This window comes from Apostichopus japonicus, chromosome 9, assembly GCF_037975245.1.
Source record: "Apostichopus japonicus isolate 1M-3 chromosome 9, ASM3797524v1, whole genome shotgun sequence".
NCBI lineage: Eukaryota > Metazoa > Echinodermata > Holothuroidea > Aspidochirotida > Stichopodidae > Apostichopus > Apostichopus japonicus.
The window spans coordinates 28,500,557-28,525,260 of NC_092569.1; the positions used below are offsets into that span (position 1 = coordinate 28,500,557).

The 24,704-nt window shown below is 37.4% G+C and overlaps 1 protein-coding gene and 1 long non-coding RNA gene across 3 annotated transcripts in view; one reads left to right on the forward strand and one right to left on the reverse strand.

Annotated features, from left to right (window-relative positions):
- The first annotated feature begins 4,638 nt into the window (after positions 1 to 4,638).
- Positions 4,639 to 24,704, forward strand: part of LOC139973542 (uncharacterized) — a 36,794-nt gene continuing 16,728 nt past the window's right edge. The window contains exons 1-9 of the mRNA XM_071980295.1: positions 4,639 to 4,837; positions 11,080 to 11,148; positions 13,140 to 13,226; positions 14,790 to 14,876; positions 15,750 to 15,836; positions 16,715 to 16,801; positions 20,444 to 20,530; positions 21,398 to 21,484; positions 22,895 to 22,981. Of these exons, the coding sequence (XP_071836396.1) occupies positions 4,747 to 4,837; positions 11,080 to 11,148; positions 13,140 to 13,226; positions 14,790 to 14,876; positions 15,750 to 15,836; positions 16,715 to 16,801; positions 20,444 to 20,530; positions 21,398 to 21,484; positions 22,895 to 22,981 (769 nt within the window). The 5' untranslated portion in view covers positions 4,639 to 4,746. The remainder of the gene's footprint in view (positions 4,838 to 11,079; positions 11,149 to 13,139; positions 13,227 to 14,789; positions 14,877 to 15,749; positions 15,837 to 16,714; positions 16,802 to 20,443; positions 20,531 to 21,397; positions 21,485 to 22,894; positions 22,982 to 24,704) is intronic.
- Positions 17,366 to 24,704, reverse strand: part of LOC139973550 (uncharacterized) — a 287,989-nt gene continuing 280,650 nt past the window's right edge. The window contains exons 4-5 of one of the 2 annotated variants that reach the window (XR_011795241.1): positions 18,102 to 18,300; positions 17,366 to 17,663 (exon numbers count right to left, since the gene is read on the reverse strand). This is a non-coding gene — a long non-coding RNA (uncharacterized lncRNA). The remainder of the gene's footprint in view (positions 17,664 to 18,101; positions 18,301 to 24,704) is intronic. The other variant, XR_011795240.1, reaches the window with a different exon arrangement.

The window sequence follows — 24,704 nt, forward strand, 5'->3', positions numbered from 1 at the left end:
TCCCTCAAGGCAGTATGCTGTTTGCTAATTAAGTTTTATACTCATATCCAGGTCTCGCATAAACCCCATGGGAGTCCGTGCACGGAGGGGGGGGGGCGGGGGTAACCATTCCCTACATGCGCATGTATACGGTACGTTCGATTTATATCTGTAAATCTGTAAGTGTTTACCTGCATCTCATAAAATTTGATTCGCTGTTCTTTTTATGAAGGTAACATTGAAAACGATATAAATGTTCAGTGACGGGATACAATATTGAAAATAAATCTTTATTTGCACATAATAAATTATGTTCGTTAATTATACAAGTATATATGAGGACGCGATAACTTTAAATAATAATTTAATACCTACTTCTTTCTTTTTCTTTCTGGAATACACACGTCTACGCGGAAATATTATATTCAAAACTGAAATAATTAGTCATATGATATAAACCATTTAGACACTTTCAAAATTAATCATCAAAAAAGATGATTTGTTTCTAAAAGATTTCTCTACATTTTCCTTCAAAATTTGCTTTGTATACCGTATATAGGCCATACTGAACCTTGCTCATTTTTATTAATAATAGGCATATATGCAAAGCAGTGATAAAGCCATATGACGATAAAAAATATCAATATGGAAACTTTATAAGAAAATTCTAAGAATAGATGTATTTACATCAAAGTATATTTACAATGCTTGTGGTGATAATAATAATAATAAAAAAATTGTAATCATTTAAAGAGACAGCAGAAAACCAATTAATCAATCTTGATAGAAGCAACCACGGCTTCAAAATTCTACATTATTACAAAAAAAAAAAAAAGTGGCTCGCTTCAAGATTATTACTACCTCATAAAAAAAATCATAGCCCGAGTTTAGTTCATTTTGTGCGACTACTGATTTTTAATTGTTCCTCTTGTAAACATATAAGACGAAATGAACTATAATCCTCGGCTCCTCGGTCGAAGAGTCTTGTCAAGTCAGACTTAACGTTACGTTAATAAATGAATCAATTATTGCTTGCCAGTGTTTAACGACAAGGCTTTCTTATAGCCTTTTCTGAATTGCATACAAGATGACGGTCGTATTATTGCTTATACGTATTGTAGAAGATGTAGAAAGAAAAGTATCGTATATGAACAAGATTATCGAGTTCGAGGGCGAGGGGGATATAAGAGAGTGAGAAGGGGGTGAGGGGTGTATATATATATATATATATATATATATATATATAATATATATATATATATATATATATATATATATATATATATATATATATATATATATATATATATATATATATATATTATATAAAGGAAAATTGTAATGAGTTGGAAAATCAAGAACAGTGAAAAAACTTTCAGCCTCCACCGGGATTCGAACCACGGGCCTTCCGCTATATATATATATATATATATATATATATATATATATATATATATATATATATATATATATATATATATATATATATATATACATATACATATACATATACATATATATATATATATATATATATATATATATATATATATATATATATATATATATACATATATATATATATATATTGACTCAGAGTTTCACGCGTTGAGCGATCATCAGACAACTCTGTTCCACTAGTCTCAACTAATCTCAACATAAATTACAGAAAGGGGCAAAAGGTTTCATCAGTCCAAAAATATACTTTCTCCATGGAATAGCCTTTTTATAAGTTTGGTTATCTATCGCCGACTGGTATCAGGGAAAATAAAATCCGTTGCCATAACAACCTCAAAAAAGTCAATAAAAAACTCTGATTATGGTCTTTTTTTGTTTTGTTTTTGCATGGAATATTTTATCAATCTGGTGTTAACTGAAAACGTTGCCTAGGAAATGAATTCAAACTTCAACTGGAAGCTTAGATTGTATTCCTCTTTCATCAGTCCAAAAATATACTTTCTCCATGGAATAGCCTTTTTATAAGTTTGGTTATCTATCGCCGACTGGTATCAGGGAAAATATAATCCGTTGCCATAACAACCTCAAAAAAGTCAATAAAAAACTCTGATTATGGTCTGTTTTTTTTTTGTTTTTTTCATCAATATGGAATATTTTATAAAGTTTGTGACGATCATTAATGGCCCCTTTTACTAGAAATTAATTAAGAACTTCCATTTTATATTACAGTTTTGAGTTTTCTATAGAAGACTTGGGACTTTTTACACAACACTCAATCACAATAGGTATATGAATACATAATTGTCATTGCCACCGCTTGCTAACTGTTTACATACGTATATGCTTTCAAGTGATCATGAAAAGTTCTAACGCAACAACTCATAAATGTTAAATGTGATTCCAAGATATCATGTTAATGATTTTTTGCATAAACTATTTATAGCAATGACTTTGTACAAGTAAACAGGTAAAGTGCAAGAAGCAACTCGAGGAAATGGTAATTTTCGTCAAGATGTCACTTGTTCCTCACTCGGCAAATATCGCATATGTTGACACGCTGTCGAGGTATACTAAAATAGTGCTTCTATAGGCTACATTTCATCTGAATGTGCCGTAAATGTCACCGTCATAAAAGAAAATAAATCATTGCTTTTTAATATACAATAATGAATAGACCTTCTTTTTGCAAAATATATCTATTCTTTGCACACAAAAAAAGGAGCTAGGGGGGGGGGGGGGTTGGCGAGCACAAAATTTCGCCGAAGTCCGTTTTGGGGTCAGATCTAAGGAAGGGGAGACCAATAACCATGGGCGTATAGGAGCCCAATTGGTTTGGGTGCTGTAACGATTTGCCCGAAAAATGTAAGCAAAATTGAAGGGCGTACTGGTGAAACCCCCCTCACCTTTTGAGAATGTGTTACTAAATTAAAAGGTGCTAAACTTAGATGCATACTGGTGCTACCATTGGAAGGAAACTTATGTATACAAGATTTTCACTTTCCAGGTTAGTCTCCCAATATATTTCTGTATAATATTTTCACTAGTTGGCGTCAAAAGTGTGTGTGTGTGTGGGGGGGGGGGTCGGCTATGCGGGCATGCCACCCCATATGCACATAACTCCACAACATCAATGCCAGATAAGTCGGGCACGTTTAGAACGTTATAGACGTTTAGTTATAAACGTTAGTTATAAACGTTTAGAACGTTATAGTCTATTACTACCTTAGGCTGAGTTTTTATACGGACTTACTAACTCTCATCAAACAAGATTATTGTAAATATATGTTTTTGGCAGTGCCCGAAACAAATATCAGAATATTGCCCGAATTTTCACAGGAATATCTTTTTGCGGGGGGGGGGGGGCGTCCCCTCGCCTCCTACGCCTATGCCAATAACTTCTCTTTCAGAAATGTGTTTAGGAAGGGGGCTTAGATGCAAAATGGTGCTATCATTTCTACAATTTTAACACACTTTTGCTAGTGTACACGAATTATTGTGTGTGTGCAAATTTTTAGCTCTCCATTTCTTACACTCATCTTAATATCTCCGTCAATGTCATCAAATTTATCATTTCCGATGCTATATGAATATTCAAATTGACATTGAACCAATCATCTTACCGATTGGATCGTATACTGTCAGTTACAGTAGTTAACCCTTTTATAGTGTAGTCAATTGGTCCGTTTGTCAAATCCACACAACCTCATATCCATCTCAAGGTAATAATTTATAATAACTTCGTGACGATGACGTTAAAAAAAGATTTCGCTGTCGCATTGGAAAACGAAAATGTTCCCTTCAAGGGTAATTGAGTCGTGCTCAGGTTTTTTGAGGTAATCATACCTACTGGCTAAACAAGAGTACAGTACTGTACCCTTTCTATGCCCCTACCTAAATCAGTCGGAAGAATTTTGGAATGCTCTTAATGTGAAGTTTTCATCTTACCCTTTCCCTCTCCCCAGTACAAAACAGTTGTTGCGCCCCTACTGTTAGCTGTAGAACAATAAAGGGCTGATCGGGGTCTGACATATATCACGTGCAAATTCAAGTTTTCCTGATACACTAATATTGTTGTGATATATAAATGGCATTACTGCCATGCTCATTGGTTACCAGAAGTCTCCCTTTACGGACTATATATGCGGATACATATGTGTTTTGCTAAAAACGTCATTTATAGTATTTGGTCACTTTTCAAGAGAATCGTGGTATCCGAGGCGTAGGAAGAAAGTTCAATCGAGGGATGGTAGGAAAGGGGTGGGGTGTGGGGGGGGGGGAGTAGAAACCTCGAAGGGCAGCAACAACCAATCATTTTCACAAGACTTGTTTTACAAAGAAGAGAATTAATGCTTCAAATCTAACTAGCTGTGTTCAATCTATCTGCGCATTGAAGGCATAAACAGCCAATTGAGACTAAGCAATTTTCATTGCATATTCAAATTGTCTGGGGTATCGTCTGTAAAACAATCGACCGCTCATCAGCTTCCAGACTTACATCGTGATCAACTAATTGATATGATGTGAATACGGAATTGTGTACAACCAGCTCCATATTCACAATGTTGAACTTGAATATGCATGAAACATTACATACGTCATCCACCATCATGACCAATTAAAAGACATTATATGGTTGACTTTATTGGACGCTTTATGAAGATGGTAATAAATACTGGCAAACGGTCAGTAATTCTTCATTAGTATCACAGAACGGCAAGACATACATGATACGTACCTACTTACCACAGGAAAAGACACATTTGATAAACTTAGATTGTTTTTCCCTTTCTGCCTCTGGATTTGTTCAAAATGGAGAAAGGAGGATTAAAGCAGTGTCGATCACCTTTATTTATTCATCTTCTGATTGCTGTCATTCTGCTTCTTGGAGGAAGGTCTCAAGGTAGGCTTAATTTTACCAAAATGTACCTTTTTAACAATGATATACATTAAGTGCCCAACAACAGTAATAGTGTTCTGGGAACAACCATGTCGACATAATGGTATACATAATTTATAGCCTACAAGTGATTACCTCAGAAATGCATAACGTCACATTTATCTTTTCTTTTTGTGGGGATGGACCTCCAGATCTCCCTAATGACGGAGTTCCCTTCAACGATCCCAATGTCATACCAGTTATCTTCGTATAAGAGCTAAGGTGAAATGTTACATGCTATACTTCCAGCACAATTGGACTGCATGACTATAAGCCAGCGTTGCCAGTTCCCCTCCCCCCTCCCCGCCCCCTCCAAAAAAAACACATTTATGTTGTTCAATCCGACTTAAGGTAGCTATATAGGCCTAGGCTTGGTTAAAAACATTTACCCGTTTCACTCGATATTGCTCATCTAAGAGTCCCCCAACTAAGCTTGCACGGTTTCGTGAAAACCCCAAACCGTTTTTTTTTCTTGCAAAAAAAAACCGAATCTGGCTCAAAAACCCTTTTTTTCCCCTTCCCGAATTTCATTGAAAACATTCAAATCTCTGACGGAGGTGTCGCGATCGCTAAGATGCGTATTTTTGAAGCTATACCAACACTGCTGTAAAAGTCTAGTTCGTTCGCAGTAACGGGTAAAAAATAAAGAGAATAGATTCAAGAAACGTTACTGTCTTCATGACTCTCTTTTTATTACCCACGTTAACTTAACTTAACTTAAAAGTAAAAATGTCGAAAAGAAATGTGTTAGTGAAATTCTTTCTTAAAGTTTTAACATCACGTACAATGATCGTTTGACTTGTGTTTACTAGACTTTACGAATTTCAAGTTCGTGTTCAGAAAAAAACTCACGGGTCAACCCGATCACCCGATGGTCTCGTCAGCAAGAAAACTACTCTGATAATGACAGTAACTATTTACTTACAATCGTCTAAGAATTTCTGTTAACTAAGGAAGGGCTTGCTCGGTCGGTTGCTTACTGTTCAACCTGCTAATGATGATAAAATAGAATTCGTTGGAATTAATAGATAACAAATTTCCCCAGATGGAGAAACTTCCTAAACGTAGATGTTAATGTAATGCCCCCTCCCGAGAAAATCAATTGCTCTATACCCCCATATTCACGCCATTAAGATGTTATATTTTCGGAGATTATGGCCGAGCGTAAACCCCATTATGACTAATTGGAGATCGTAAAAAAAAATTCTTTACAATATGATTGGTCCAATAAATTCAGTAGTGGCTGACAAAGTGTTCGAAGGTACCAATTGCACGAGGCTCTAGCCATGTTCGCGGGTGGTGTCTTGGCGGTAAAATAAATTCCTCTTCAAGGAGTGAAGAGAATTTGCCGTCTACACTTTCAAGTACAAGTTGAAAAATATTGCTGGCAAAAGCGGGGTAATGGGTGGGCAAAGATTATAAATTGTTTACGTTAAATAGGAAACACGTGTTCCTCAACGTAAACGAACAACCAACTGAGAGTCGCCTTGTCTAGCGATAATTGATAAGAAATAGTGAAAGGAAACTTGCAAAGAAAATAAAATCTATTAGCGTACAAAGAAAAATTGTCCAACAGCAACATCTGTAATTTCCAGCCATATATGCAACATTTTAACTCCTAATTAGTATTCCTTGACTCAAGCCTGCCTGACGCCAGGTGTATCTTGTGAATAATAGACTGTGATTGGTCTAATGTTCCTTTTGCATTTTTGTTGTTCAACTAACAGAGCCCTGCTCAAATGTTTTCTCACTGCTAGGCCTGTGTTCTGAGCCAGCCAGTTGCGTGCGCGGCTGTACATGTCGTATTGTATTGTGGATTGCGCCATGTACCTTTCAAGTCTTAACGATCATTTTTTGAACACGAACTGTGCTCAATGTGTTTGAAAAGATTTTCTCCATATCCTTTACTGTTAAATTGAAGTAAAACAATAAGAACAACACAAAGAGGACAAACACGTTGGATATAACAATTTATTTTCAACTGCATCTCGTCATTTGAGTGTGTACTTCTCACAACTACTAACGTTGGCAACCAAGGTCAGTTCAATACTACAAGGTCACCTAACTGATTCACGCATATAAGGGCTGCATAGCCTAATGTTAGGCCTAGCTATCCACACTCAACACTGGTATATGGCGTGTGCCAATCGTGGTTGCCAATGTCGTCTAGCAGAAAAGCTTTCGCTTGTTTTAATTTACTTTCATATTGCAAAAAGATCAGTAAATAGGAGAAACCAAAGTCAACAAATGATCGATGGAACCTTTAACTTGTTTTTTTTCTCCAGTATTTGCAATTAAACATTTCGGAATTCAACATTTGATGTTCAATAAGTTATTTTTTTTATTGAGATTGACCGCCAGACTACCTTTCATAGGAGCAGAACTATGTCAATCTCTTTTCATAACTTGCTCATTGGTTAAGAAACAAATCTTCAAGTTTCCCACTGAAAGGTGTTATAACAAATGTTCGAACAAGTTAAGAAAAAGAGTAATTTTTTTTGGGAAAATCCCGGTCGCTAGTGTAATATCCTACAGACTACAGTATGGAACATACAGCGTACATGGGTATACGTTGGTAAATATACAAAAAATGAGAGAACTCAATTATTAAAGCAAGCAGGTATTTTGTTGAACTGCCTTCTACATTACAAGAGCAAGTGAACAACTGATATAGAGAGGAAGTAATTTCATATAATGACAAACATGGCATGTATTTGGTGGGACATGTTTTTTTTTATTCATTCCCTATGTTCTTAACATTTAAATTTTATTTCTGTGATCTATTTACATACATATGATTTGTTTAGTGTTATTGTGTTTGCACCTTAATTTCAAAGTTATAAGCTACGATTGTCTTTGCTTATTCCTGGCACCTTGCCAACTTCAGGTTGGCGTCATATTATACTTCTTATTGTTATTGGAGTAGAACGCGTGGTAATAAATGTATGGAAGCGTAGAAGGGACATATTGATGAGATATGCAACAACTCGCCAATATGAAAAGAAGTTGACAATTGACGTTTTTTTTTTTCAGGATGTATGGAGATGATACCAAATCGTTCAAAATCTGAAAATGTATCTTTGTCGAGATACATCTCGCCAAAACGTCAAGTTTCCGTTTTTTTGTCAGCTTGCAATATAGTCCCTCTTAATACAAGGTTATCTTCGTCTGCCAACGGGATATCCCTTTAAATTAACATGGGTCGAAACTATGAATTATTTATAATAAATAATACTTCATCAAAGGTAATTATCGCTTCATTCGAAATTCGTAATTTAAATCACTACAGTCCAGGCATGAGACTCTTCCGCTGAAACGCGGATTTCCGATTTTTTTTTTTATCATTTTCGCGTTTTTTTCTCGTAATTCGCGTTTTTTATTATTTTTTATTATTTTTTTATTTAATTTTTTTTATTTAATTTTTTTTATTTAATTTTTTTTATTTTTTAATTTTTTGCCGAACATGCTGGACTGTGAAGGGAAGGAACACCGAATTTGACCAGTGGTGGAATCAAGTAGCACAAAGCAAGCAAAAAAGCCTTTTTTTGGTTCAAAAAAGCTAATGGATAAATTATACAAGCAGAAATTCCACACTTTTTGGCGAGTTACGTGATGTGATAGATTCCATCTAGAGTCCACCATTTTGCATTTAAGCCCTCCTTACCTGACAAAAAAATTCTAAAGGGGAGGGGGACACCCCCTCCCCTTAAACCCCTCCCCCAGGACGGCAATCGATAAATTTCAGATTTTTTTCCCTGGCTCAGTCTCATCCCTGCTACAGTCATACGAAATGCTTAGCAAGTTGTACAAGGGCAGAGTTAGAGCACATTGTCAGTCAAGGATCCCATCTCAAAATCTTGTCCCTAACTCATGATATGGTCGATTGAATGGAACTAATTTCGCCTGGTCAAACCCCTCATTCTTCCCTGGGATGGATCGCAGTGGGTAATCTGCGATGTCATTACGGCAAATGTTTTTCAAAACCTTTATTTTTCTATGATAATCTTCTTGTTCATTTATCCTTGATATAGTTGGAATGTTCGCTTAGCTGTCAAGGTTCTCTGCCATTTTAGAATTTCAACAAAATGCAACTGTTTTTTTAGTAGAAATAATACTTTTCTCTGTAGATACGTTAGTTAAAAATTATCCAGAAAAGCAAAAAAACATTTTCCGTTGGATTGCCATGATCATATCATTGACTCTTTTGTTGCCAGATGCATTCAGAAAGTTCCACTTCATTTTTTAAAAATTCATATCGTCAGCTTATAACATACTATGAGGGTGTGGGTTTTCCCTAAGGATGCAGAAATGTCAAGAATTTGTATGAAGCAGACAACTTCAGCCAGTGGAAGATATGCTTCTAAATATTCCTGTATGACGAGATAAGTAAAGTTTTGAAGCTTCTCAATATATAGAAGAAGTAAGTGTACACATAAGATCTGCTTACAGAGGGGTAGGAGGGGGCACTGGGGGAACTACCCCCACTTTTTTCCAATATAGCAAATGTGCCCTACTGGCAAATAAAATGTGCCCTTTTGATGAAGAACTGTCTTTTTGAATATCTTAAGCCTTTGTTAATTTTAATATATTAAATTAATTATTTAGTTTTAGTCTGTACATGCTATTCTAAAATGGCATCCCACATCTTTTTGTAGCACGGTTAACAATAAACAATCTCAATGAAAATCAATCAATGTTGCAGCTCATTCTACTAGGATATTATTCTATACTGATGATGCCAAATCATACTTCTGTGTCTAGAGTGTTGAGACTATTGATGCATGCCTTGCTGTACTACAAAGGAGATTCACTGGAATTACTGCAGGGTCAGATACAATACTAACCCATATGGAGGAAATTATAATTCTACATGCAACAAATGGCATAGCTTTTAAGATATCAGATCAGCTTGTGAAAACAAACACCAGTGACATTGATTTTCCGCAGTTTGATGCACAGCTTAGGTTGTTAAGTACTATTCTTCAGCAATTTCCTGATGTGAAAAGAATTACATCAATGAGCACAATCATTTCTGCTATAGCAGAAACACCCAAATGTCCAACCCTTACTTTCAGAACTTGCAAAATTCATTCATATATATTTGTTGGCTCATTTAAGTACCGCTTCAGCTGAAAGATCGTTCTCCACACAGCGTCTTCTAAAGAATTATCTGAGAAGCATAATGTCACAAAAGAGATACAATGTCTGATGTTTAAGGATGTACACAAATCTAAGACCGATGACTTGGATTTAACCGAGGTTGCTAAAGACTTTTATTCAAGGAATGAACACAGAAGGATTTTTTTTGGAAAGTTCTAAATTATGGATGGAGAGAAGTACAGATGTAGGTTGATAGAGTCATGTGCACCATAACAGTATTGATAGCATACTAACACATCATATATATTTAAGTTATATAGCCATTGGCCGGCATGTGTATCGGTTTATAGCATAACGAATGGTGGTTATGGAATGAGAAAGTGCCCCTCTGATGTTGTTTCCCCCCCCCCCCTGGACTTTTTGGAAGCTTCCTACCCCCCTGAATGCTTACCTGTCTATTGCAGCAATAAGGTGGTCCACTACCTGGTTATTTCTCGGACTGAAAACCAAGGGCGTAGGAACCGGGGGGCTGGGGGCGCCAGCCTCTCCCCAGTGAAAAATATAGGGGGTGGAAGTATCATTCCGTCCCCCGCTTCGCAAGTCAGAAAACCCTTTTTTCATTTCCAAATGAGAAAAATATCTCATTTGGAGCACCAAATTGCATCTAAGGCCAGGTGAAAATGCAAAATTATTTACAAAATGGAGTGGGTGTTGAAGTGTGCTATATTGCACCAAATTGCATCTGAGGCCACCTGGAAATTATGCAAAAAGTTTACAAAGGGGAGGGGGACACCCCCTCCCCTTAGACCCCCCCCCAGACCGGCCATCAGTCTTCAGCCCCCCACTCAAAAGTACCTTCCTACGCCAATGCTGAAAACGTCATTTAACATTATTTGCTCTAGTTCTCCGTTGTCATAGCATACAAGAAATTCATTTTTATTTGAAGTTTTCTTTATTTTGATTCAATTATTTAAAACGATATACATGAATTATACACACTTTAGAAAAGAATTAGAACAATTTCCCGCTTGTAAAATAAAATAAAACTTGTTGATAAATTTATCGTAACTATTCCTGTAATGTTTCATGTGATTCTTGTTCAACAGCTGCTCGTTACAATCCTGGTCCATGCCCAGGGGCAGCACCGAAACCAAGTGACCATGTTACAAAAGAAGGTAAGTTCAACAACGAAGCAGTAAACTAAATCTATACACTAACCGTTACAGTTTAGGAAAAATCCACTAGAGTGACGTGCGCAGGATTTGGAAGTTGATGGGGGGGGGGGGATTCTGTTACCGATTTAGGAAGAGCTTGACGTTTTATTGAAGGCCGTCCCCTCAGCCCGGAGGCGTCGTTTTATTCTTTCTCGAACAAAAATGTCATAATCCTCGACTGAGGTCAGGGCATGGTGACCTCATCAGGAGCGTTACACATAAAATTATATCCCTCCCCTAATAAAATCAATGGAAATAAGCCCCCCCCCCCAGTCCCACCATCCACCCACTGAAAGATAGAATAATACACAAATGTGTTAATTTAATTTACATACACATATAGTATGTAAGTATGTTACAATTGAAGCGTTTGAAAAATTTCAAAATTTGCGAACTATAACACTATAAAGGAGAGGGCTTTAACTCCTTAGACCATCCTCAGACGACATAACATCTGATGGTGATTGGGCATTCCCGTTGCTGCCCCCCCCCCCTCTCCTTGCGCATTAAACTGATCTTTTCATATTTCTCGGGACCTTCAGCCAGTTTCTGCGGTCAAGTTAAATGATATAAGTATCATATTTTGTTCACATTATCTGTAACAATGTTACATCCAATGCCAGCTAGCTATCACGTAAGCTAACAACATATAGTGCTTTATGCGTTTACATTTGATGTTGCATGCAGGACTTCGATAGGGACTGTTTAGTCATTGACATTAATACCCGTAAGATTGTGAAAGGATTTTTTATTTGAGGCGGTTCGAGGGTTATTTAATCAATTTGATGTCGTCTTTATGGAAAAGCAATGTCAAATATACTGTATGGTGTGCCCATTATGAACTTCTAAGTTTTAACCAGTGATATAAGAAACAGCCAACAACAACAAAATGTGATATTTATTTTATTAAGTTCCCATAACATTATTTCAAATATCACAAACATCACAAACATCTAATAAGATAGAAATATATTGTTTTGTTGAATTCATTCTATTTGCATGGTTAGACTCATTTTATGAAACAATTTATTTTATTATAATGACACTATAAATAATAAAAATAAAATATATTCTGTTTTATATACAATCACATTGTTCTTCATCACTAACTACTAATTTTCATAATTAATTAACCATCTGAAGTTGTCGGCTATGTTTTATATTTTCGGCAAAACAAACTCAAGATTCCACGGCAATCTTATGTATGTCTTGGATTCAGAATACAACAATGAGCAACCATCACTGGATTAGTTAAATACTAATGACTCAACACTAACACCCACAGGGCCCTTATACTTTGATATTCCCCTTAACTATTTTCTTGTGTTGTAATTGTCTCAGCTTATAAAAGTTTATCCTAATCAGTTTCTTTTATAAGATTGGTGATAGTTCAAATAAATAGAATACTTTAATGCACCACTTTGAGTACAACATTCAGTGAACTTGTGGTGACCATAATTTGCTACAGTAAATTGTGCTAGGAACCTAAATTATGAACAGGATATTGCTGTTTTAAGAATTGATAAAATATCAAGATCTATTAGAAGTATGCAGTGTGATGGTAGCCATTTTGTGTGGCAGTGTATGTACAGTATATCTGTAGTTGGTCAATTTTGTGATTTCAGACATGGTTTGCGCATAAGGAAAGGCAACTTTTGGAACAAGTTGATTATGGTAGCATCACGTCATTGCCAATGAACCTACCATTGCAAACTAGGCGTGCAGTATATGCGGGTATGAAGGGTAAAGGGGCCGCAGTATCATTAAATCAAAGAAGCTTCTCTTTTGCATCACTTTAAGCACATATAGCTCGTTTGTGATCATATTATGTTGTACCTTTCATACGTACATACTGAACACCTAGGCCTAATTTGTATTACCTTTGCTAATTCATGGTAAAAATCATCTCTTCTTGAGACAATATTATTGTCTGTATTTTGACCTACTGATAGCTACCAATATGTACTCAAGCAAACCTGTGGAGACCACCCCAAAGCAAACTACTAGCAGTGAAACAACTGGCTCGACTGTCAGGGAAGGTACAGTAAATGTAGATGTTAGGTATGTAAGGGAAGAAAGGAAGGATTCATGCTTACTAGTTCACCTGAGCCTCTTTCTTTGAGACCATTGCCACATTGTCTTTTATTGATTTTTGTTACACTTTTTGGATCTGAATTGTGTTTATAAAAACAGCATGGCATCCTTGGTTGTCTTTATTAAGCACCATTTTTGCCATGACAAACTCTAACTCCTTGTAAGTTACACTACGTGTTATTAGAGGCCACAACATTGTACATGTGTTTTATCACGTTTTTGTATTGCATTTCAACATGAGCTGACTTAACAATGGTCTCTGCATGTTAGACTACATAGTCCAGCCACTTAAATTAATGAGACTCAGATGATTACCACTGTGCAATAGAATTACAACCTTGACTGATAGAAATATATACATGTTTAAATAGTCTACAACATATCAACATTTATTCTGTACTTAAAGCCATCCTTTAAGCTAGCTGCTCACTGCCCCGACTGACCGACGTGACCCAACTGACCGACAATGACCACACTGACCTACGTGACCCGACTGACCGACGTGACCAGACTGACCGTCATGACCTAACCCTGCTCCACTGTTATGACCTAATTTTCAATAGTGGTAAAGACCCATATAGTCTTTCAACTTACCCCTGCACATTTGAACTACATATAACAATGAGTGAAGACGTCCTCGTTAAGCTAGGTGACATGTGTCATGCAAAATTATTTCTCCATTTATAACTTTGCATAATTGGTTAAACCTGTTCAATGTCTGTACTGGTATATAGCATGGTGGGCTCATAATTGACGCACTTAAGGATTTGATCAACGATGTCTATCAAGGAAAAATCCAAATCACTCAACTGTATGTGGTTTTCATATGTGTAGCTCCTCAGAAATGTTATGATCTCAAAATATTTAAGTTTCTGTGCTTATGCACCGTACAATTGAGCAAAATTTGACCACAAAACGTCTGCCGTGTCAAGTTCTTTCATACCCCTAAATTGACACATCCGTTGATTTATAAGCTAACTGTATTGTAGGCCGTAGTATACATCCATTGACTTTAGATGCTGTTTGCTATGCTCTGAGCCTCTAAGCTCAGACAGGTCAGGTCCCAGAGAGAAGTGTTATCATATTGAGCTAATGTTGGTTATTTTTAGGGTGTAAGATTTCCAATTGACCACAAAATGTGCAAAACTGGGGGGAGGGTGTTAAAAGCTTAAAAAATACCAGAATTTGGTCAGCAAATAGCTGAAATGGATTCAAACTCATGAAATATGTACTGTAATTCTACTTGACTGCAAAAAGTTTAGGTGGCCTGCTGTATCGTTGCTAGTAATAATTGAAGATGCGTCAATTACGGGGGTGCATCAATTATGAAGCCTTTACTATATACATATATACCTGCTATTTCCTTTCACATTTGTACTGTACTGTATTGTACTGTACTGGTATATATATACATATATACCTGCTCTTTCAAACCTTTCCAATAACAACTTTTAAAGCTCTTAATCAGTATTTTATTTCCTTTCACACTTATTTTGACCAACTGATAGCTACCAATCTGTACTCAAGCAAACCTGTGGAGACCACCCCAAAGCAAACTTCTAGCAGTGAAACAACTGACTCGACTGTCAGGGAAGGTACAGTAAATGTAGATGTTAGGTATGTAAGGGAAGAAAGGAAGGATTCATGCTTACTAGTTCACCTGAGCCTCTTTCTTTGAGACCATTGCCACTAGTTTTTTATTGATTTTTGTTTCACTTTTTGGATCTGAATTGTGTTTATAAAAACAGCATGGCATTCTTGGTTGTCTTTAGTAAACACCATTTTTGCCATGACAAACTCTAACTCCTTGTAAGTTACACTCCATATTATTAGAGGCCACAACATTGTACATGTGTTTTATCACGTTTTTGTATTGCATTTCAACATGAGCTGACTTAACAATGGTCTCTGCATGTTAGACTACTTAGTCCAGCCACTTAAATTAATGAGACTCAGATGATTACCACTGTGCAATAGAATTACAACCTTGACTGATAGAAATATATACATGTTTAAATAGTCTACAACATGTCAACATTTATTCTGTACCTAAAGCCATCCTTTAAGCTAGCTGCTCACTGTCCCGACTGACCGACGTGACCCGACTGACCGACAATGACCCCATTGACCGACGTGACCCGACTGACCGACATGACCTAACCCTACTCCACTGTGATGACCTAATCTTCAACAGTGGTAAAGACCCATATAGTCTTTCAACTGACCCCTGCACATTTGAACTACATATATTAACGATTCGTGAAGACGTCCTCGTTAAGCTAGGTCACATGTGTCATGCAAAATTATTTCTCCATTTATAACTTTGCATAATTGGTTAAAACTGTTCAATGTCTGTACTGATATATATACACATATATACCTGCTCTTTCAAACCTTTCCAATAACAACTTTGAAAGCTCTCAATCAGTATCTTATTTCCTTTCACATTTATTTTGACCTACTGATAGCTACCAATCTGTCCTCAAGCAAACCTGTGGAGACTACCCCAAAGCAAACTTCAAGTGGTGAAACAACTGGCTCGACTGTCAGGGAAGGTACAGTAAATGTAGATGTTAGGTATGTAAGGGAAGAAGGAAGGATTCATGCTTACTAGTTCACCTGAGCCTCTTTCTTTGAGACCATTGCCACATTGTCTTTTATTGATTTTTGTTACACTTTTTACTGTAGATCTGAATTGTGTTTATAAAAACGGTATGGCATCCTTGGTTGTCTTTAGTAAACACCATTTTTGCCATGACAAACTCTAACTCCTTGTAAGTTACACTACGTATAATTAGAGGCCACAACATTGTACATGTGTTTTATCACGTTTTTGTATTGCATTTCAACATGAGCTGACTTAACAATGGTCTCTGCATGTTAGACTACTTAGTCCAGCCACTTAAATTAATGAGACTCAGATGATTACCACTGTGCAATAGAATTACAACCTTGACTGATAGAAATATATACATGTTTAAATAGTCTACAACATGTCAACATTAATTCTGTACCTAAAGCCATCCTTTAAGCTAGCTGCTCACTGTCCCGACTGACCGACGTGACCCGACTGACCGACAATGACCCCATTGACCGACGTGACCCGACTGACCGACATGACCTAACCCTACTCCACTGTGATGACCTAATCTTCAACAGTGGTAAAGACCCATATAGTCTTTCAACTGACCCCTGCACATTTGAACTACATATATTAACGATTCGTGAAGACGTCCTCGTTAAGCTAGGTGACATGTGTCATGCAAAATTATTTCTCCATTTATAACTTTGCATAATTGGTTAAAACTGTTCAATGTCTGTACTGATATATATACACATATATACCTGCTCTTTCAAACCTTTCCAATAACAACTTTGAAAGCTCTCAATCAGTATCTTATTTCCTTTCACATTTATTTTGACCTACTGATAGCTACCAATCTGTCCTCAAGCAAACCTGTGGAGACTACCCCAAAGCAAACTTCAAGTGGTGAAACAACTGGCTCGACTGTCAGGGAAGGTACAGTAAATGGAGATGTTAGGGTAGCATACGCCCATTAAAAGCCCCATTGACTTACACACTAAATCACAAAAGTAATGTGGTCTCTAAGTCTAGATAGAAGTTTTCACTAGCTAAACGCTACCCATCACTGGATAGCTGACAAGTTGGCCTTTCATGGCACCATCAATTTTCCGTACCATGACCGTGAAGATCTTTTGCTATCCGCGCCGGAAGTTTTCGTCACTTGTAAACAAACCTCTTCACTCAGTGGTAAACAAATTTCCTACCCTGCTCCTGGGAGGCCTAAAGGGGTCTAAAATTGCCTCAATTGACCCAATTTTTTCACCACATGTACTTCCATTCATGCTCTTCAATGTATGCAAGCCACAAAAAACTAGATTATGATTGATAACAGGTCACAAAAGATGTTCTCCCGCTGCTTTTTGGCACTTTTCCTGAAGGAGAACAATCGAGCGGATTGATATAGACTCTAATAGGAGTATGCCACCTTAAGTAAAAAATGTTTTTTTTTTTTTTTACCAAAACGATACTTTTCATAGTCGTCACCATATAAACCACAACAGAATTCTATGCAATTATCATTTTAGGTCCATAAAGATGTATTGTCAGAGATTTCAGTATGCACGGTGCAGTGTGTAAATACACATACGAGCAATACTGTGTAAGCAGTAAACAGGTCTACGTCTGCAACAACATTTCCAGTCACCAATTTTGATAAGCTTGACCAAATTGGGTGAATCTATGATTCTTGCAGGTTTTATTGGTATCCCTGATCACAGTCCACTTGGTCTGGCTTGCCCTACCTGCAGAAACATCATCCAGAGAAGGGTCAGTGGGGAGGGCTTTTTCGTCTCTGGCTCTGAAAAGTGATGAAAACTACTTTGGTTTAGCTAAGCTGATTCCTCCCAAACTGACCTACAGGACATACCCCAATGTATTCCTGAACTGTTTGGAACATTTTAAACTGATATTGCATGTCACTCCAGTGCAATTGTTAAGTTACTAAGAATAAGAGAAGAGAATTGAAGGTGTTCTTTGCCGAAACTGGATCATCAGGATTTGTAAGCCACAGCCTCACTGTAACAGTATGTGCAGTAGTCAAAAGGAAAGCTTACTGGAATGCTATCTAGATACACTGTTCACCTCAATAGCATATCCAGTCCATTTAAAGGTTTGTGCATAGGTTGTTACAATGTATTAAAGACAGTTATAAGAGAAGAGAGGTCGATAGGGGGGCATATTTCATGATAAAACATTCAAATTTGTTGCTCGGCAAAGAACAACAACGTCAAATTACCGTATTCTCCATTGATGTCAAGCACTGGTTCCTATAGTTACTACAGTAGATCTCCCATGGAAGCATCAGGACATCTCTTTCTGCTGTCAGAGTTGTTTGGGATTTGTTGTTACCTCATCTAACCAGTTGAGTCCATTGATACCACACCCATTCAAAGTATATAGCTGTGAATGCTGAGGACTTAGCACATCAACTTTCTCTGAAAATTGACAAACAACAGAAAATTGATGAGGAGTGAGTATAGGCTCAAAAACCCCTTGATGCTCATATGCAGGAGCAGAAAATCCATACCTTTGTGGATTATTTGCTAAATAAGACTCAAAACATTCTCTGTGTAAGGTATTAGCACTCAGCAGCCACTCCACTTAGGATACAGACCTCATACAACATTGTGCTACAGCCGGTGTAGACTTGGTCTAGGATACTAACATAGCGTCATTATGATTCTGAGGCCTAGGCTAACAACATAAGGGGTATTTCATGATTTGAAACTGAGTTTTTGTCCTTAGTTAAACACCAGGTACTTCCAACTTTAGCAAAAATAACCCAAAGTATGATTACCATGTACTTTAGGTGCCCACAGATGTCAAATTTCACTGAATTTAGTCGTTCACGTCACACACACTGCAGGCATTTTGGTCTGATTCTGAAGGATTTTGAATTTCGTGCATTTGGCACCTACTTAGCAGATTCGAGGAAGGAATCATATTACGGAAGCCTTGGTAGGTCAAGGCTTAATGACCCAATAGTTTATTGGGGAGGAAAACTGGTCAGAAATGCTCAGAAGGCAGTTCTAGTCTAATGTATAGAAACGCACATGCTCTTTGTGGTACTTTTAGGCTGTAATACTAATTTATGCGTAAAATCACCCGAGCTTGAAATTTTCTGACGTTTGCTTGAAAACCATTTTTACACACCATAGCAACTACTTTGATCCAAAATTGGGACTTCAAGCACTTAAAATGAAAAATTTGGCATTTTTGCTAAAGCAAAAATGCCAAATTTTTGTAATGTGGTCTCTAAGTCTAGATAGAAGTTTTCACTAGCTAAACGCTACCCATCACCGGATAGCTGACAAGTTGGCCTTTCATGGGCACCGACAATTTTTTGTACCATGACCGTGAAGATTTTTTGCTATCCGCGCCGGAAGTTTTCGTCACTTGGAAACAAACCTCTTCACTCAGTGGTAAACAAATTTCCTACGCTGCTCCTGGGAGGCCTAAAGGGGTCTAAAATTGCCTCAATTGACCCAATTTTCTCACCACATGTACTTCCATTCATGTTCTTTAACATGCAAGCCACAAAAAACTAGATTATGATTGATAACAGGTCACAAAAGATGTTCTCCCGCTGCTTTTTGGCACTTTTCCTGAAGGAGAACAATCGAGCGGATTGATATAGTCTCTAATAGGAGTATGCCACCTTAGGTATGCAAGGGAAGAAGGAAGGATTCATGCTTACTAGTTCACCTGAGCCTCTTTCTTTGAGACCATTGCCACATTTTCTTTTATTGATTTTTGTTACACTTTTTGGATCTGAAATGTGTTAATAAAAACAGCATGGCATCCTTGGTTGTCTTTAGTAAACACCATTTTTGCCATGACAAACTCTAACTCCTTGTTAGTTACTATTAGAGGCCACAACATTGTACATGTGTTTTATCAAGTTTTTGTATTGCATTTCAACATGAGCTGACTTAACAATGGTCTCTGCATGTTAGACTACATAGTCCAGCCACTTAAATTAATGAGACTCAGATGATTACCACTGTGCAATAGAATTACAATCTTGACTGAAAGAAATATATACATGTTTAAATAGTCTAAAAAATATCAACATTAATTCTGTACCTAAAGCCATCCTTTAAGCTAGCTGCTCACTGCCCCGACTGACCGACGTGACCCGACTGCCCGACAATGACCACACTGACCTACGTGACCCGACTGACGATGTGACCCGACTGACCGACAATGACCACACTGACCGACGTGACCCGACTGACGATGTGACCCGACTGACCGACATGACCTAACCCTACTCCACTGTTATGACCTAATCTTCAACAGTGGTAAAGACCCATATAGTCTTTCAACTGACCCCTGCACATATGAACTACATATATTAATGATGCGTGAAGATGTCCTCGTTAAGCTAGGTGACATGTGTCATGCAAAATTATTTCTCCATTTGTAACTTTCCATAATTGGTTTAAATCGTTTAATGTCTTTACTGGTATATATACATGTATACCTGCTCTTTCAAACCTTTCCAATAACAACTTTTAAAGCTCTTAATCAGTATTTTATTTCCTTGCTTTCACATTTATTTTGACCTACTGATAGCTACCAATCTGTACTCAAGCAAACCTGTGGAGACTACCCCAAAGCAAACTTCAAGTGGTGAAACAACTGGCTCGACTGTCAGGGAAGGTACAGTAAATGTAGATGTTAGGTATGTAAGGGAAGAGGGAAGGATTTATGCTTACAAGTTCACCTGAGCCTCTTTCTTTGAGACCATTGTCACATTGTCTTTTAATGAGTTTTGTTACACTTTTTGGATCTGAATTGTGTTTATAAAAACAGCATGGCATCCTTGGTTGTCTTTATTAAACACCATTTTTGCCATGACAAACTCTAACTCCTTGTAAGTTACTATTAGGGGCCACAACATTGTACATGTGTTTTATCACGTTTTTGTATTGCATCGCATCATGAGCTGACTTAACAATGGTCTTTGCATGTTAGACTACATAGTCCAGCCACTTAAATTAATGAGCCTCAGATGATTACCACTGTGCAATAGAATTACAACCTTGACTGATAGAAATATACATGTTTAAATAGTCTACAACATATCAACATTAATTCTGTACTTAAAGCCATCCTTTAAGCTAGCTGCTCACTGCCCCGACTGACCGACGTGACCCGACTGACCGACAATGACCACACTGACCGACGTGACCCGACTGACCGACGTGACCCGACTGACCGTCATGACCTAACCCTTCTCCACTGTTATGACCTAATTTTCAATAGTGGTAAAGACCCATAGTCTTTCAACTGACCCCTGCACATTTGAACTACATATAACAATGAGTGAAGACGTCCTCGTTAAGCTGGGTCACATGTGTCATGCAAAATTATTTCTCCATTTATAACTTTGCATAATTGGTTAAAACTGTTCAATGTCTGTACTGGTATATATATAACTGCTCTTTCAAACCTTTCCAATAACAACTTTTAAAGCTCTTAATCAGTATTTTATTTCCTTTCACATTTATTTTGACCTACTGATAGCTACCAATCTGTACTCAAGCAAACCTGTGGAGACCACCCCAATGCAAACTACTAGCAGTGAAACAACTGGCTCGACTGTCAGAGAAGGTACAGTAAATGTAGATGTTAGGGTAGCATATGCCCATTAAAAGCCCCATTGACTTACACACTAAATCACAAAAGTAATGTGGTCTCTAATACTAGATAGAAGTTTTCACTAGCTAAACGGTACCCATCACCGGATAGCTGATAAGTTGGCCTTTCATGGCACCATCAATTTTCCGTACCATGACCGTGAAGATTTTTTGCTATCCGCGCCGGAAGTTTTCGTCACTTGTAAACAAACCTCTTCACTCAGTGGTAAACAAATTTCCTACGCTGCTCCTGGGAGGCCTAAAGGGGTCTAAAATTGCCTCAATTGACCCAATTTTCTCACCACATGTACTTCCATTCATGCTCTTCAACATGCAAGCCACAAAAAACTAGATTATGATTGATAACAGGTCACAAAAGATGTTCTCCCGCTGCTTTTTGGCACTTTTCCTGAAGGAGAACAATCGAGCGGATTGATATAGACTCTAATAGGAGTATGCCACCTTAGGTATGCAAGGGAAGAAGGAAGGATTCATGCTTACTAGTTCACCTGAGCCTCTTTCTTTGAGACCATTGCCACATTTTCTTTTATTGATTTTTGTTACACTTTTTGGATCTGAAATGTGTTAATAAAAACAGCATGGCATCCTTAGTTGTCTTTATTAACACCATTTTTGCCATGACAAACTCTAACTCCTTGTAAGTTACACTACGTATTATGAGAGGCCACAACATTGTACATGTGTTTTATCAAGTTTTTGTATTGCATTTCAACATGAGCTGACTTAACAATGGTCTCTGCATGTTAGACTACATAGTCCAGCCACTTAAATTAATGAGACTCAGATGATTACCACTGTGCAATAGAATTACAATCTTGACTGAAAGAAATATATAAATGTTTAAATAGTCTACAACATATCAACATTAATTCTGTACCTAAAGCCATCCTTTAAGCTAGCTGCTCACTGCCCCGACTGACCGACTTGACCCGACTGGCCGACAATGACCACACTGACCTACGTGACCCGACTGACGACGTGACCCGACTGACCGACAGTGACCCCACTGACCGACGTGACCCGACTGACGATGTGACCCGACTGACCGACATGACCTAACCCTACTCCACTGTTATGACCTAATCTTCAACAGTGGAAAAACCCATATAGTCTTTCAACTTACCCCTGCACAAATGAACTACATATATTAATGATGCGTGAAGACGTCCTCGTTAAGCTAGGTGACATGTGTCATGCAAAATTATTTCTCCATTTATAACTTTCCATAATTGGTTTAAATTGTTTAATGTCTGTACTGGTATATATACATATATACCTGATCTTTCAAACCTTTCCAATAACAACTTTTAAAGCTCTTAATCAGTATTTATTTCCTTTCACATTTATTTTGACCTACTGATAGCTACCAATCTGTACTCAAGCAAACCTGTGGAGACTACCCCAAAGCAAACTTCAAGTGGTGAAACAACTGGCTCAACTGTCAGGGAAGGTACAGTAAATGTAGATGTTAGGTATGTAAGGGAAGAAGGAAGGATTTATGCTTACAAGTTCACCTGAGCCTCTTTCTTTGAGACCATTGTCACATTGTCTTTTATTGATTTTTGTTACACTTTTTGGATCTGAAATGTGTTCATAAAAACAGCATGGCATCCTTGGTTGTCTTTATAAACACCATTTTTGCCATGGCACACTCTAACTCCTTGTAAGTTACTATTAGGGGCCACAACATTGTACATGTGTTTTATCATTTTTTTGTATTGCATCGCATCATGAGCTGACTTAACAATGGTCTTTGCATGTTAGACTACATAGTCCAGCCACTTAAATTAATGAGACTCAGATGATTACCACTGTGCAATAGAATTACAACCTTGACTGATAGAAATATATACATGTTTAAATAGTCTACAACATATCAACATTAATTCTGTACTTAAAGCCATCCTTTAAGCTAGCTGCTCACTGCCCAGACTGACGACGTGACCCAACTGGCCGACAATGACCACACTGACCTATGTGACCCGACTGACCGACATGACCTAACCCTACTCCACTGTTATGACCTAATCTTCAACAGTGGTAAAGACCCATATAGTCTTTCAACTGACCCCTGTACATTTGAACTACATATAACAATGAGTGAAGACGTCCTCGTTAAGCTAGGTGACATGTGTCATGCAAAATTATTTTTCCATTTATAACTTTGCATAATTGGTTAAAACTGTTCAATGTTTGTACTGGTATATATACATATATACCTGCTCTTTCAAACCTTTCCAATAACAACTTTTAAAGCTCTTAATCAGTATTTTATTTCCTAGCTTTCACATTTATTTTGACCTACTGATAGCTACCAATCTGTACTCAAGCAAACCTGTGGAGACCACCCCAATGCAAACTACTGGCAGTGAAACAACTGGCTCGACTGTCAGGGAAGGTACAGTAAATGTAGATGTTAGGTATGCAAGGGAAGAAGGAAGGATTCATGCTTACAAGTACACCTGAGCCTCTTTCTTTGAGACCATTGCCAGTAGTTTTTGATTGATTTTTGTTACACTTTTCAGATCTGAATTGTGTTTATAAAAACAGTATGGCATTCTTGGTTGTCTTTATTAACACCATTTTTGCCATGACAAACTCTAACTCCTTGTAAGTTACACTACGTATAATTAGAGGCCACAACATTGTACATGTGTTTCATCACGTTTTTGTATTGCATTTCAACATGAGCTGACTTAACAATGGTCTCTGCATGTTACTAGTAGACTACATAGTCCAGCCACTTTAATTAATGAGACTCAGATGATTACCACTGTGCAATAGAATTACAACCTTGACTGATAGAAATATTTATGTTTAAATAGTCTACAACACATCAACATTAATTCTGTACCTAAAGCCATGCTTTAAGCTAGCTGCTCACTGCCCCGACTGACCGACGTGACCCGACTGACCGACAGTGACTACACTGACCTACGTGACCTGACTGACCATCATGACCTAACCCTACCCCACTGTTATGACCTAATTTTCAATAGCGGTAAAGTTCCATATAGTCGTTCAACTTACCCCTGTACATTTGAACTACATATAACAATGAGTGAAGACGTCCTCGTTAAGCTAGGTGACATGTGTCATGCAAAATTATTTCTCCATTTATAACTTTGCATAATTGGTTAAAACTGTTCAATGTCTGTACTTGTATATATACA